The following is a 16,788-nucleotide window of genomic DNA, read 5'->3' as shown; positions in this document are numbered from 1 at the left end:
AACTGGTTTGTTGCAAGTACACTGATACACATTATACCAGTGTGAAAATCTGACAGGACTGTGTAGGATACATCCAGTAAATGTGCAGATCCTGCATGTATCCCGTGTGTACCCTTCAGTGCTTGTCCTGTGCGTCTTGTTTTGTTATGTCCTGATATTCCGCCGGTAAATTTCTGGTGTCTCACGTGCTCTTGGGAACAAGCAGCACAGCATACAGTAGTGTGAACACACAAAAAAGAACATTTATCGCTTCTTTTGTATTAAAAGGCAGCTGGCTGACGTAAGAGGGATACTAGTTAGTTAATAAGGCACACTGAGGAACTTAGCAAGATTGGCTCACCATACAAGCTTACCGAGCAAATGTCTGCCTCTGCCCAGCCTAGGGCTCCGTAATGCAAGTAAATGAGCATCAAACTTCAGATTTGATGTAGTAGTCAATACGAGCAAGTGTCACTCGCACCAGCACGCCTTCTCGTCAAAACAGCAGTAACTTGTTAATATTGGCTGCATTGACAGCTGCCGAGAGTTAGCTAGCCAGACGTAGTCAACGGCTGGGTCGAGATGGCCACAAGCATCTCCGTTGCCTGAGGTGACTTGACTGTGTCTTGGGGCGGCAGGTGGCAGCGCGCAGATGACAGCAAGCCAGGGCTACTCTGCTCACACTGAGTGCACTCAAATACTCCACAAACATTTGAGGTAGAACAAGGGCTAGCAACAACCCTGAATGCGCATCATCCATGGGAAGCATGCTGAATTTGGCTAGCAATCTGGTGTCTCCTCAGATGATGAGTTTGCGTGGACAAAGCCTACTTTCTTTAGCGGAACAAGTAACTTCAGCTTGTGCAAGTCTAGCTAGAAATGCAAGGACAGCAAAGTGCAGCCCCCGCAACGCCATGGTCCAGCAGGTTGTCTCTCCCCATGTGCAACAGGCAGCTCTGAAAAGCATTAGGCATCGCCCTCACTTCGGTTGTTTCTGCAGTTGACTGACAGAGGAAAGCAGGTCAACTAAGCACTGGTACAGTTCCAGTCCTGGTGCCCCCACGACTTTTCCTGTTGCATTGTGTGTACACATTTGTACGAAGTATGTATGCCACTTGGGAAGAATATGGGCAAAAATATGACAAAGAGAAACGACGAAACCATGGAGACGAAGGACCAAAGGCACTTGTCTGCACGTAACTAAGTCCCTGTCCCTAATATCTTGTACATCTGAAAAGGGGTGTGCAAAAATTTGAAACTTTAGTGTAATGAACCATATGATGTCTTTTTCGATTCAGTCTTCAAATTGATTAGCCACTGTTCATAAGTGTGAATACTTTTCAATAGTTTTCGCCTATATTACAGCATCAACTGCGAGCAATCTAACATAAATATTGATGATTTTCTTCCTGGTGAGTGTATCATAGGCACAAAACATGAGAACCCAGGTAGTGGAGCAAGCTACGTCATTCAGGGAGCCCTGCTTGACCCGTTGTGTACAGCGATCATTTGCACTGTATGAAGAGCTGTGTGTGTAAAAAAAAAAAGCTGCTTATTTGTTCCTAATGCTCCATTTATGCTTTTAAAAACAACGCTCTATCACATGCAGTGTAATGATACAAACTTTCTAATGTTATATATACTGTAGGATGTGAATATGTTTTACATCAGTTGTGAAAAAATGGCTGCTCATTATTCATAAACTATGCGATATTGGATTTGATTCATTTAGCTTCTGACGCTATTCAATTCATATTTGATTAGAACTCAAACATTGCTATTGACACTCTCCTACACTCGACCAGCAATGGCCGCATCATGTTATCCTTTCACAGGTTTAAAGAACACTTAATAAGGCGTATGATTTGTCACTACATCAAAATCAACTGAAATATCTTGACAAAAAAAGAAGGACTGGTAATTTCACGTATAAACAGCTGTTCAATCTGATTCATGTAAGTTTATGTCTACATCTGGACATGGGGGAGGTTCTCATTTTACAAAGGCTGCATGCTTGGCGAGATCAGTTCCTGGTTCATGTAGCGGGGCTTCTGTAACATATCCAAAGCGCCAAATAGTGACCATTACCCCCGTGATATTAAATTACAAACAAAGATGCTGTAGTATAGCCAACAATGCAGTCTGAAATCTGTTTTGTGACTTGCAGTTAGCCCTTATTGTTAATTGACAAAGGGAACACCTTTTCGCGTCATACTTAAAGGGCTCCTCACCAGGTCTGGCCATTTTGAGCTGATAAGTGTTGTCCATACAATGCGTACTAACGCATTGTGTGGACAGTGTGTGTGTCTGTTAAGTATTACATCGCCACGCAGCGTGCAAAGAGCTGAAATTTCAAACCGAACGCCGTTTGCCCTTCTCCTCGAGGGCGCTGCGCTACAAGCCAGAGAGTCAGCGCATATCGTACAAGTGCGCCTACGTACATGGCATTGGTGTGACATCGCTCGTGGTGACTCATGACTTCGAGAATTATTCTAGGCAACGTCTATTGTTTGTGTGATCCGTTGCTTCAATAGACAAATTAAAGTTTAGATAAACAATAAAACACACAACCCGAATGTCTGGGTGTTTTGTTTTGCTTCATACAGTAGCAAGAGAGATGTACTTCCGTTTCGTCTGCTTGTTATCACGTTGTGCAGTCGTGCGCGCAGACTACGAAACTACGTCATTTTCTACCGTGTTCCAGTGAGTGTGCAATCATGCTCTGTGGTCCGCTTGCGTCTGCCTCAGCATTAGTGTAGCACTGACTTAATTGTACCACTAGTCAGGTGTTCTCGTGCACAGCGCGCAAAATTGTGCGTTGCGCGAAATGAAACGAACACAACAGCTCATGCTCGACACCGGTAGCAGAAGTGTGCCGCACAGCAAAAAGGCGAGAAACAAAAAAAAGAAAATGAATGCCCGCGACACATGCGTTACGCGATCTTCGAGCTCCATTATAGGAGAATGCAAGGGAGGTATTTCACTTGCGGAGTGCTAGATGGGGCGAGCCGAGAAAATGTCTCGCTTGGCATTGGAGCTCGCTTCCTGAAATCATGGGTTCGTGGCACTGAAATATTTCTGTCTTGACTATCAATGAGCCAATTTGAAACATTCTTGTGGCAGAACGCTCCCTATAGGGCATGTAACAACTTGCAGCATATAACCGAAATTTGCTATGTGACCTGGTGAGGGGCTCTTTAACATCAAATTAGCATGTATTGATAGTAGTTTCTTGTACCTAAAGAAGGCCCAAAATAGTTCAGGAAAATATTTTTGGCATTCATGTCATGCTCATGTACAGGCGCTTGGATTTCAATGCAAAATTGAAAGAAAGGGAAATTTGGCCGTCATATTTAAAAAATTATTAGACCTTTTTCCACGAGTTTTGAAAGAATACTTTACCAGTCTTAACTAATTCAGTGTTGCACATCAGTGTCCCCTTAAGTTATTCATATATGGTCCAATGACAGTTTGTCATTGGAGAACACTTCCAATGGTGGCATCAAAAAGTACAGTGTGTAACCCCCCCCCCCTTTTTTTTTCTTTAATGGGAAGTTGCCAGCCTTCATATGAGACTGAATGAAACCTCAGAAGAAAAAAAAATATATATGGAGACAGTGTCAAGCCATCCAGAACTCCTCTAGGGCTTCTTAGTTGGCTCAGAGCTGGCAGAACACCTGGAACTTAAACATTCCTGTTGAATATTGAATTGTCGCATCAGAAACAGACCAGAATATCTGTCAAATTTCTTTGCTTGTGGGTTAGGAACCACCACTGACTGAGATATTTTGTGCTCATTTCTTTATGCTGCATAGGAATCTCAAGGTAAGTACCTAATGCACGTGGTCTTTCACTTCTTCACGTCACTTTTGCACATCAAACATTATGTGCTAAAACTCATTGTATTGGTCGAAGTTGTCTTAAGAGGAAGTTTTACCCCAGGAGCTCCCATATAAATTCAGGGGAACAGCAAAATTGTTTAGCTCAACATCTACTGCACCAAGTTTGATTAACTTTGTTGCATTATAATGAAAAAGTTAGACTACAAGGTTTATTTTTATTTGCTCCATCCATTTCTTTCTTTCAATAATTGTTGTAAATCGCAGAGATAAATGCAACTCTATAATTTGGAAATAAGAAAGATATTACAATTCTGCAAAGTTCATCTGTTGAGACATCTAAAGCAGAAAAAAAATTGATGTATTTATGCCACCCTAAAGTATATCACTAATTTGTGAGTAGGACTTTTGCAAAACCCTCATGAACATTGCGTCAGTTTCACATAAGCTGTAAACTTGTATATCAAGTTTGTCCGTATCAAGCGCTCTAGCAGATGCAGTTTACGGAATTCTGATATCCATTCTTGGTGCTGAGTTATGGATTTGTAAACATCATGCTTGAATTTGTTCGGAACTTACTGATTTGTGGTCACATCTATAAAAGAAATTTGGCACTTTAAATAGATTTCTTGTTCATTAGTAGTTCGTCAGTAGAGTTCATCTTTCTATTCAACAAATTACCTTGAAATGTGTTCAGTGGTTGCCTGATGATAGCATTCCTGCTTTTCACATGTAATTTGAATTGGAAAATTATCGTCAGCCCCAAGATAAAGCCTTCTGTTAAACCCTTTAAATCTGAAGCTCATTCATAAAGGAGGTGATCAGAGCCTACCAATTGTTTTATTCCAGCAATTTATTGCAAATTATGTCCACACCTGAAAAAAAATTTATTACATATGCAGTTTAGTTCTTATGTTCACCCGAAATATTAATGAAACACACCTGCTCTGAAAAGGAAACTTCCGCGCCATACACGTGTAAGGTTTCAGTGTAACTGTATGAACAAATGATAACGAAAGGAGTCAAAATCATCAAAGACTATGTTCAATTGCTGAAACTCAAATTCCTGACACATATAAGCTGACACGCTCTGGCCAGCAAAGCAGGAGCTTTGGCCTGGACGAGTGGAGCTTGTCTTTGGCTATATTGGTACTAACAGCGCAGGAATGCGCAGCTCAAGCTTCCAGTTAAAGGATTAAAGGCAAGTAGAGTGATGGCAAAGATATCCTGTAGGGAACGCTTTTCATGACAGTCCAGTGGAAAATTTTATGCTGAAGTTTTGCTCTTGCATAAGTGAAATCTACAGCAGTCATGGATTTGTACACTCAATCACTCATGGCAGCCTCACCTAGAGTGGGATCTCACTTAACACTGAGCAGTTTTCATTCATCCAAAAAGTTTTGCAAGAAGCCCGTGAATTTGCACCTGCTTGCAGTGGCCTCACCACTGCGGCCAGTTTGGTTAGAATTGATGGCATGAATTGCGATGTAGCACGGTTTCACAACAACCTGATAGAAGCTGATATACTCAAACAAAAGTCCTGCTGGTTTGTGCACCGGAAAGTTGGCAGCTAGGAAAGTAGGGGAATGCAATGTTTGAATATTAAAAATCAAGTACTCTTTGTTATTTAACCGTATTTGGTTTGAGAATTTATGCAAAATTTACAATTGCTCATCAGTGGGTGGGATGGGGGGCGGGAGCTCAATTTAAAAGTTTGTACCCCTCCCCTCACCTCGGAGAAAAATAATTCTGGGTGCACCGATGCTATGGACACCATGCCAGCCAGTGCTGCATTGGCTGTTAAACATAACCAGTACTGCCTCGCCGGGTGCTGGTGGCCAAATTTATGGCTGGTTACTGAGTCGAGGCATACCTATTCTATCTATTCTATCTGCCTATCTACCTATCTATTCTGTCACGCTCATTACCAAAGGACTTTAAAGTCGGCAAGGTGGTTCCATTATTTAAGTCTGGCGACATGCATTCACCTTTAAATTACAGGTCGATTTCTCTAACAAGGGCGCCATGCAAAATTCTAGAGCATACTCTAGTATACTCTAATCTCATCAACTTCCTAGAAACAAATTCATTTTTTTCATCTCGTCAGCATGGGCTCCATAAATCGTTTTCCTGTGATACTCAACTTATTTCCTTTACACATGAAATCTGTGCCGCATTGGATAATAGATTTCACATTGACACCATCTTCTTAGACTTTTCTAAAGCATTTGATCTCGTCTTTCACCAATTGCTTTGTCTAAAATTAAATACACTCAACATTGACTGTAATATTATCTCATGGATTGAACACTTCTTAATAGAACACAATTTGTCTCCGCTAACAATTCTGACTCTTCGCTTTGTCCTGTCAGTTCCGGGGTGCCGCAAGGTTCTGTTCTCAGACCCTTGCTTTTTCTCATTTATATTAATTATTTGCCTAACTGTGTAGCGTCCTCCATAAGGTTATTTGCAGATGATTGAGTCATTTACAGAGTAATATCATCAAATTTTGACGCTCTAAAACTACAATCTGATCTAGACAAGGTAACTAACTGGTGCAACACTTGGAAAATGCGACTTAACTGCCAAAAGTGCAAACTAGTGAGGATTTCCCGCAATACTACTTCGTCTAACCTATCCAACTACCACTTGAAGAACTCTGTACTCAAAGAAGTCAGTTCCTATAAATACTTGGGCATCCACGTAACATCTAATTTTTCCTGGCAAACACACATAAACCACATCACTAACAATGCTAACCGTACGCTTGGTTACCTCCTTCGCAATTTCTCTATGACGCCCACTAAATTAAAGCTACTTCTATACAAAACACTAATACGTACGTCCTAAGCTTGATTATGCCTCTTTTATATGGGACCTCTCTTGGATTACTTAACAAATGCAATGGAATCTATACAAAACCGTAGCGCGCATTTCATTCTTACTAACTATTCTCGGACATCAAGCGTAACATCTATGAAGGCTACTTTAAACCTCCCTCTCCTCTCATCCCGTAGGAAGTTAGCGCGCTTATCACTGCTGCACAAAATTTATTATTACAATCCGGAATTAAAAAGTGAACTTTTGTCTGAACCTGCATACATATAATCTCGTACTGACCATCGCCATAAACTGAGCTTTCCACACTGTCGCACAAACCTATTTTTTATTCGTTTCTTCCTAAAACTACCAATGAATGCAATCATCTGCCAGCCTCAATTGTTAACATAACCGATACGTCTGCTTTTAGAACTACTATTGAAGAATACCTTTGTTAATCTGCACTTTCTAATTGTTTTTTTTTTATTACTACACCCTGTTATCTGTACATGCTCTGTATTTCGTTCCGCTCCCTTCTGCAACGCCTTCGGGTCTTGAAGGTACAGTAAATAAATAAATACCTATGGACAGCAGCCACACAGCTCTTGAAAGCCATAAAACCAGGGAAGCAATAGTGCAAGGGAGAACCTGTATGGCAGCCAACCTTCTTCATTGCTGCCACTTTTCTATATTGTACGCGTTGATAATTTCCAAAAAGTCTAGTGAGACACCGTGTGGCATTCAAATTTTTTGGTCATGGTTATAATTGATGCAATAGGGAGGGTTCGATGGTGGTGCTGCAGGGTAGGTTGAAAATCGAGCAGGTCCAAAAAATTTGTTTGCGGCTGTAAATGAATTCTTTGGCTTATCTGGGCCACGAGCCATGTAAACGGCAATGTAATTTGCTCACCGAAAGTTTTGATGGTACATTTTATCAAATCTATATTCATTCATCTGGAATACTAAAAAATTTTAAATATCTGAGTCGGAGCGCATACTGAAGAGCATGAACATTCAGTTGAATATTGAAATTATTGAATATTTGTACAAGTGGGGAATTTCGGCCATATCGAACTATTTTGTGATTTTTGTACCATTTGTTATAACAAAGTTATTTGAACTGGCTCATGTCAAGTATTCCAGTCGGTTTAAGTCATCAACTTCTCTATTTGAACACACCTGCAATAGAGCATGTTCTGTGAGCTGGGGTTCCTAGCTATAGCCACAATACTGGGGCAATTCTAATTTTCAAGGTCGCTCACCGTGCATGCTGGGTGTTCCGAAAGTAAGGCTAGCTGCACGCTACTGATGGCCATTGCAAATTCGAATGAGCACCGAGCTTGAAATGGACCAAAGTTTGACCAAAAGCTTCATTAAACATGAAAGTCCAGCGTGCTTTGCCATTGCACGCCACATGAATTACTTTCGAACGTCAAACATTGTTGATCTTGCAGCTTGCAGTCTCCCTGAATGGTTGTTCTATGAACAAGTACAACTGTAATGAATCTTGCTAATAGCAAACACTTCTTTCAAGTCAAATCCTTGTAAGCCGGCTCAACTTTATTCACGTTACTTGAAAATGTGCAGGCACACAAAAAAGCTAAAGGCATAACAAGTCAGCCCTGTTATAGGAACTGTAGACTCGCGCATGCAATGCATGCATTTTCATGTGCATTGTTTTGTTGTCTCCTTTTTTGCACACAGCACTGCTAACGGACCCATGACTGTGGCCCTGGAGCGAGGCTCGGAAGGTTTGGGCTTCAGCATTGTTGGCGGTGCAGGATCGCCGCATGGCGACCTCCCTATTTACGTGAAGACAGTGTTCGAAGAAGGTGCCGCGGCTCGCGACGGTCGGCTGCGCCGCGGACACGCTATTCTCTCGGTCAACGGCCACTCGCTGGAAGGACTGTCGCACCAGCAAGCCGTCGAACTGCTCCGTGACGCCCGTGGAACCGTCGAACTCGTTGTGCTTGACACGTCGGTCCTAGAGACAGCAGCCCCGAGCCCTGCGCAAAGTCCGACGGCAACAACGCCGCCAGCGTCGCTGTTCACCGTGACTGATCAGTTGTCGTGATGGTGGTAAAGACACACTTTACAGTGTGCCACACAGTGAAGTGCGTGCAGCAACGTTGAAGTGTTTTCTTTGTGCACGTTGTGGCAGCAGTGTTATCCACTAGCAAGGCCTTGTGAAGCCTTTCCTCGTGCAAAGAAAAAAAAAAAAAGAACTCTGAAGTGAGAAAGAAGCCACTGCCCACCCAACGCGCTTGGGAAATCTTTTCTCTTTGCAAAAACAGGCACGCCTGTGGTGCATACGTTTTCAAGGGTACAGCTCGCTTTCTTCTCCACCTCTGTTTTGATCTTAACACTCCTACAAACACAATCCATGCAGCTGTGTCAAGCGTGCCTTTATCCAGATGAACGGGGGAAAAACAATATGTCTCTTAATTTTGTGTATGCGACTGAAGTGAGTGCTTGAATTTCTCGTTTTCCTTCTGGGCAGGTTCCCGGATCATGCGGAAGCCATGGCTTTGCAGGTGCCATTGAAGTTGTGTCATTTTCCCATGTTATTTTTTTTTTTTAATCTTTCACCAGTCTCACTGTAGTTACCTCGCACCTTCTTTTAGTGTCTTGTCACTGTCATTTTAGTTGGAACATTGTCACCTGTACCATTGCATCATCTAGAAACTGGTGCCGTGGTGAAGTCAAGAACTGCAGAGTGCTTGCTGCATTGTTCGATAGTGTTCAAACAAGCGTTTTCTCTTGTTAAAGGCCGTGGCATCTCTTCTGTTGTTTCTTTGATGCTCTCGCATTTCCTTCCTCTGCTTCTTCAGTGAAAGGGCAGCTGCGTCTGAATGCATGCAAAGCTCATCGACGAGTCTCAAGCAGAAGGCCCAGTGCATGCAAAACAAAACTTAGCGCGCCAAATTTGTGTGAACAACCTCAAAGAAACTGATTGACACGCCAAGAACAAATGTGCTCTAGCCAGGTGCATCTGCTTGAGCAGCTGGGCAGAGGTGGAACAAAGAGGTGCACGAGTCCCTCCGGCAGGCTTCTAGTGTAATCAAGAGCGATGAACGTCAGGACGTGCAAGGCACATTTGCATGCACGCATGGGCGTCACTCCTTTCTTCTTCACCAAAACACAGACTAGCATAGCTTTTTTTTTTTTCTTCTAATTTTATCGGAGATGTCACATGGGACCATAGAAGTCGAGTCGGTCAATCCCTCCACCACCGGTGAATACGTTGGCAGTTTCGTGGCATTTTCCTGGCAGGCGGATGTACTTGCCCAGACGGCGCGACTCATCTTTCCGGATCATGTTGTTGTTTGTACCCTTTGAGATGGTTCGTCACGAGAGAAGTACTGCACGAAGGGTTATGGGGGTGACTTTTCGAGTGCTTTGGGGCCCTACGCAGAGCGTCGTGGTAGTTATCTCCCGGTTGCCATGTTTCGGGCCACCCCTCTTGCAGCTTTGCACTCAATGGGACCAAAACCAAGTTGCACACGTCAAAACACTCCACACATAGACACATGGACACTCGGAGAGTGCACTCTACACTGGTGACACAATGGAGTCGGGTAAGCAGCAGTCAAAGGGCGCCAGATTCTGCGTCCCGAGTTCGTATAGTGAACAAACATTGCAGTTCTTCATTAACGCCTTAAAAAAAATCTCCCATCACTTGTCTTTGTCCTGTTAATGCCAGTCGGTGAAAAGAAATTAGTAATTGCCAAAATCTGGTGTAGTTATTCATTTGGCATGGACACATGTGAAGGGGAGGGGCGGCTGGTGTCACGGTCGTTTCCTTCCTTAAAAGCAGTCAAGGACCAAATAAGTACGAATTGCATATCGTGTCTGCTGCTCAAGAAGCCCAGAGAAGACTCTTCACGGAAGCTTTTGACATAAAGGCTTTCTTTTTCCTCAGCAAAGTGAGCTTCGTTTAAAGTTACAGGTGTCTATAATGAACTGCTGTATAAAACCACAGAACCAAATATGCAGTTATGTAACTTGTCATTGAAAAATCTTGTGCATAGAAGGCTGTATGGTGTATGCCAGCTGCTTAATCAAGTTTCTATTATCTGTACCACGGCATTTACAATTTTTATTATGAGAGCATTGTCGGGGCATAGTGTCCATTGAATGTGCTGTTTTTTGTGTAAAAAAGATTGTGAATGCCCGTGACTGCCATGGCATGACCCGATAAAAAAAAAAAATATTGAGAGGTAACTGCGCATCTTGTGTGCGTAGCATTCATTGCTGCAAAGTTTCGATCTTGGAAATTGTAAGCCGTCTGCACTTGCAATTAATTTGATTACTGTCCTGCTTTGCCCTCGAATTTTCATTTCTGAGAGGAACTGTGATTTTGCATAGTGTGCAAAGGTTGTGGAGTTGGCGTCTGTCTCGCGGTGCTTATGAACGAGAGCAAAGGCCGTGCAACTTGATTCCTGCAGAAAAATAGCATAGTAGTAGCATTTATGACCGTCATCACTACATCTTATTAAATGTTTATGTTCGATGTCAAGAGCCCCACTTAACGACAACCTTTTTCCTTGTCTTATAGTTACTCCCCGAGATTTTACAGTTTTCTTTTTCTGTGGTGACCATGGCTTCACATGCCATGTGGCTTCACACATGGCATGAATGTGTCCGTTTCATTTTTTACTCTTTTTTAATAACTGTCGAGAGGATGCTTTAGGGCAATCTAGATTGGCAAAATGTGCTAGGGTTTTTCTTTGGTCATATACTGCCATTATAAGCATGTACACGACGACTTGGTGCCATCTCATTGGAGCGTGTCACATACTTGAGGCAGTGTCTGGTTCATATGCTATTGAAGTGCGTCATGACAACTGTGGCACACACAAACAACTCGTGCAGTGTACATCTATGAAAATTCGCTCCGTCACAGCCGAAAACTACACATGCGACACACCTGAGTAAGTTTTTAGAACTCTGTGCGAGCCAGGAAGTAAATTGTTTTGCAAGGGTCATTGTTAGGGGTGTTCGAATGGTGAAATTTTCATATCAAATAACAGTGCAGTTTACTGCTGTTTATTTCACCTTTGGAGAAACCAATAGAACCGATCAAATTATTTGCTGGGCCGAATTTTAAAAATGCACCAAGAAACGTACAGACACACACCACATTCGTTTGACAGTATTTGCCCGATTCTAATGCACACCCAGTTTTTATGGGCTCGTACTAGAAAATACCGCGCATCCAAATTTAGTGCGTGCATACTCGATTTTATAACAAAAATGCAGCATGCCTCTGTTTTGCCAATAAGAAATAAGGTGAGAACTGCATAGTTTACCTTCACAGAATTGAAATTTGTTTGCACCTAATGTCAATTGTCGTCACTATCAGACAGCTTTTCATTGCTGTCTATAGACCACAACATGATACCTTTGTTATGGTGCATTACATCCTATATTCTGCATTTCTCTTACCATTCCATTACTATTTTCAATGGGATGGTGGCCCACGGTTAAAGTGACTACTTGGCCAGTTCTTGCAATGCACGCTTCTCTGGAGTGCCGAGAAGACGTGACAAAACTCTGCTGCCACTAGCTCATGCAAAACAACTTACCTTTCGAATGAGTTGTGGTAATTAAAATTAGGGGTGTGCGAATACATTCAATATTTTGAATACGAGCAGAATAGTCCTTGCTATTTGATTTGTATTTGATTCGAGAGTTTGCTATTAGGTGTCTTGGAATATTTGTTTCGTTCAGATACTAGTTAAGGGACAGAAAGAGTGGTGAAACTCTACAGGAGGAAAGACTGATAAATGTGGTGAGTCTTCCGAATGACTGGCACTGGAAAACTGCTGCTGTTGTGCAGACGCACGAGTTCTCGAGCGAGTGCATGGAGGAAATAATTTATGCACAATAGTTTCCAGTTGTTAAACATGCATGTCTCGCCTTAAGCAGCCTACCCATTTTCTCTCCAGATTTAGCCGAATCTATGTTTTATTTGGGCAATGTCAGTATAAGTTCTTGGATCCCTTTAAAATAATGTGCACTACACTGCACAGTAATGAGCTTTGCTCCTTTAAGGAACGCTAACGTTCTATGTGCATCTGGGGACATGCTTTTTGTTCATTTAATTAATGTCATTGTCGTAGTGTGCCAGATACGCTCGCATTTCCTTTGTTCTCAATTATGAGCTTTCTAAGTGAGCTGAAATTCAGTTGATAGCGGCATTAGATGTGCCAAATAACCTAAATAAGCCTTCTGTTGCAAAGCAGACTAGATGGGAGTTTTGAAGTTTTACTTTGTTTAAAAGGGATAAAACATTTGATAGTCGATGCCCGTCTTTTCTCCAGATATTCGTATTCGATTTGATTAGAAGATTTTACTATTTGCACATCCCTAATTAAAAGCTGAAACCTTATGCAAAACTTGTTCTGCCACCATCTTGTAATGACAGTGACTATGACATGGCCCTGATGGTAGGCTGTTCTTGACGCTGTGAACTCTGCTTCAATTTCGTATCAGACTGTAGTGCGCGTGCTACTTACAGACCAATTTTTTTGTTTTTAAAGGTGTGAATTAGAATAAGGTAAATATGGTGATCATTCCTTGCGATCTGCCGTTTTGTCTTCAAAATCTCGTAGAAGCAGGGCGAAAATCTGCACATTTGGCAAGAAACTGCGTCTTCGACACATTCACTGTTCCTCAGTCCCATCAAGACAAATGCTGCAACCATTAGGGTCTCAAGTTCAGTCAACCTCGGAGTCGTTCAAGTACGTGCTGAATTATGCAGCAAAAGCAAATTTCAGAATCGAAATAACAAATGTTTTGACCCATAGGAATGCATAGGCATCGGCCGGTAGCATCATTTTGTGGTTGAATTAACCAAAAACTCAAATTAACCGAATTTGAGTTACCGAAAGTCTACTGTACTCGAAAAAGAGCGTTTCTAACATTCAGTTGAATGCTAGATACTTTAGGCTTCTAACAGTAGAAAAGGACACCAAGGGAGCATATTCAAAAGTAAATCTGATTTATTTCTTTCGATACACAAAATGCTGGCAGTCTGGTCAACTAGGAAGCTTAAAAACCAGCAAAACATGAAAGACCAGCACAGGTCTTGGTTGGCGTAAAAACAGGCACTTGAAATGTGCACCATATGCACGGGTCCTTTTGCGTGGCAGGCTGCGTGCGATAATCTTAGCAACTCTTTACATACTCGAATACTTGGAGAAACTATACACAAAATTCTCCGAGTCGAATACACTGTATTGAAAGAAGTGTTCAGTGCTATTCAAAATTTCAAACATTCGCACACCCCTAGTCATTGCGTTCTGACACCATATACTCGTTATTCACTTTTTCTAAAGATAACACCTGGTTCCTAGCAAATCTAACATGCTATAATCCCGTGATTACAAGCTACACACAAAGGTACATGGATGTGTAATTCCAAAACTACAGTGCCACAGCACAATCAAATTCTGCACCATTTGCAGACTGGGCAGCCTACATATGTATGCAGTGAAACTGTGTTAAAAAGTGCTTGGTAAGATGTGGAGGTGGGGTTTTTGGAAAAAAAAAAGTGTGACCACATTTTGTTAACGTTTTCATGGCCGAGAACTGCAGCGAGGGCATGTTCTTGGCCGGTGATTTCAAAGGCACTTTGCTTTGCCGCACTTTCGGACTTGTTTCCATCGCCGCACTAATCAAGTATCAGTGCTTCGAGCACTGAGAGCGTACATGCCAACGACATTGTAGATAGCATCACATTTTATGCTCTTTCGTGCTCAGCTGGCGAGAACACATCCTGCTGCAATAGCATCTTGTGTGTGTATCATGTGCGGGAGGTGAGCATGTGCTTCTTGTCACGTTATCCTGTTGCCAGATTATCGAGTTGAGCATGCTGTTATCATGTGTTTGGTCCTGGCTGTTAAGCAGATGTGTATCAGCTTTTCAGTGCAAGCTCATTTGTTTATGCACTAGCATACGAACTGCCTCTGCTTTGTGCAGAGTTGCCAGCGTGGGCTGAATTCATTGCTGGGGAAATGCTTGGATGAGCACAAGCACAGAATACAGTTGAAGAAATTAATGTTGCGCTGGCATTTAAAAGAAACTCTAGAAAGCAGTGATAGGTTTACAAGTAAATGATTATGCCAAAATTTTTTTCATTCTTTTTTTTATAAGCAGTCAGCGGAACCAATGAAGGATGAAGTTTGCATGTTTTAATTCCTCACCCAGACCATGGCATATATTGGGGGGGGGGGACATATTTTGGGGCTTTTATTATGCATGTCATGTTGCCAGATTATGAGTCCGCTTACTTTTTAAGGAAGCTTAATCCTTTTTTTTATTTGTGAACACTTACACTGCACAGAGGAGACAAAATCTTCGTCACGGAAACTCTTTCTGCAAAAATGTCAAGCTTACTCACCACTGGTTTTGTGATTTTGCGTGCTTGTGGCACACTTAGCAACATTAGTCTATTCATAATCGCAAAGTGTAATTTCTTAACCGGGATCAATATAATATCTTTTTTGTGACCCTTGTAGCGCTTCTCGCTAACACCAGCGATGTGCAGTGACAGAAAAGGTAAAAGATGCAAGCAATCAAAATTTATTTTCTGATTGGCGTGCAAATAAACAAGATGTAAAAAACAACAAAAGAAGGAAAAAAAAAACAAAAGGGAAGGAAAATCTATGTTTACTTCATCTTGTTATTGCATCCACTCTGTTAATTGATACATTGCTGTTATCAATAAAACACTTGACCACTGTCCAGTGCCCTGTTCGTTGCATAATTTCTTTTTACGGTGTCCTGCGCTTGTGTTCATTTTAAGTATTACTCCAGCCAAAGTTAAGATAGACTTGGGGAGCCCAGAGAACTCTGTTGATTCGATGCTAGAAGCGAGTGTTTTATGGAATTGTTTCACGAAGACTTAAAATAAAATGTCATGGTGTGGCAGTTGTAGTCTTGTTTGGTGGCTTTCTGTCAGAAAGTGCCTCCACAGATATGTATTTCAATGCGACAACTAATACATCAAGGACAGCACAAAGCTGTACAAGCGAGTTCTTACCCCACTCGGAAGCACTACGGAGCTACGGATCTCTATGTGCTGGCTCACGGCCTCACTCAAACGCAGCTGTGTTGCTGCGTTTGAGTGCAGTTGTGGCTGGCTCAGCGTTCTGTGACACACCCATGCAAGCTGCGCTGTTGCTGCATTTTAGCGCACAGGCTGCGTTGCAGCATTGCCGTCACACCATCATTGCTGCAGCCATACAAACTCCTAGCTGAGCTCAAACGTGGAGCCGGCATAACGCAACGTGAGAAACTCTAAAAAGGAATGGGCTCCAATCCACACTGTGAAAGTGGTCGGCCAGCGAAGCTGGTATCAGCTGATTGGACTCGCGCATGCTTACTGTGTTAGCATCAGGTGTCAGAAAAAAGTGTATGTGTGGGAAGGGGTCACGTGGTGTGTGTGTATATATAGCCACTAACGTCGGTCTGCACTGGACCACCATCACTTGCGCTTGAATTCTTTCCTCGAAGAGACAGGACGTGTGTTGAGCGCAGTTGCAGATTGGCAACTCTGGAATTGGAATGATTCCAGAATCATTTCACATTTTCAAACACCCGAAATGGAATCGGAACCCCAGGATTCTGGAATGGAGTTGGAATATGGAATGGTCTGGAGCGCTGAATGTCGATTTAATGCAAGACTACGAAATGTTAAATTTTCCAATAAAGAAATTATATAAACTTTGCCCAATTTATTTGTTTCTCAATTTTTACTCAATAGCGGCTCTTTCAGTATCTATATCGTTTTGTGGCTATCTGTGCAGCGGTAATGATAAAGAACGTAACAATTAATGCCAAGCATTTATTTAATTGTACAACTTTGTGTGGCAACGCAGCCGAAGCGCACTTTTGTTACTACGCGCCTGCAAGTAGTCCTCAAATGTGAATATCTGTCGAATGCGCAGCATAAAACAAAACATACCATCTATTCTATCATAAGGATTTATTTTTTGTAATAAATAAGAAACTTGCTGTTGTATAGGATTTTTCTCTTTACGGTGTTCACATCTGGTTTTCCTTCTCCATTAAACAAAGATGGCGCCGCGCAGCTGCAGCAAGCGGACACAGATATTGAAAACTTTGTACTCACTAGCTCCAA

At 42.1% G+C, this 16,788-nt stretch overlaps 1 protein-coding gene across 2 annotated transcripts in view; it reads left to right on the top strand.

The window, feature by feature from the left end:
• LOC126517967 (multiple PDZ domain protein-like) overlaps nucleotides 1-15,575 on the top strand; it is a 301,027-nt gene extending 285,452 nt beyond the window's left edge. For both annotated transcript variants that reach the window (XM_055064300.2, XM_050167791.3), the window contains exon 35: nucleotides 8,343-15,575. In XM_055064300.2, coding sequence (XP_054920275.1) covers nucleotides 8,343-8,712 — 370 coding nt within the window. In that variant the 3' untranslated portion in view covers nucleotides 8,713-15,575. The remainder of the gene's footprint in view (nucleotides 1-8,342) is intronic.
• The last annotated feature ends 1,213 nt before the right edge of the window (nucleotides 15,576-16,788 follow it).

The sequence above is a fragment of the Dermacentor andersoni genome, chromosome 11 (genome assembly GCF_023375885.2).
Source record: "Dermacentor andersoni chromosome 11, qqDerAnde1_hic_scaffold, whole genome shotgun sequence".
Taxonomy (NCBI): domain Eukaryota; kingdom Metazoa; phylum Arthropoda; class Arachnida; order Ixodida; family Ixodidae; genus Dermacentor; species Dermacentor andersoni.
The sequence above is the reverse complement of the archived record's forward strand: the minus strand, read 5'-3'. Positions and strand labels throughout refer to the sequence as shown.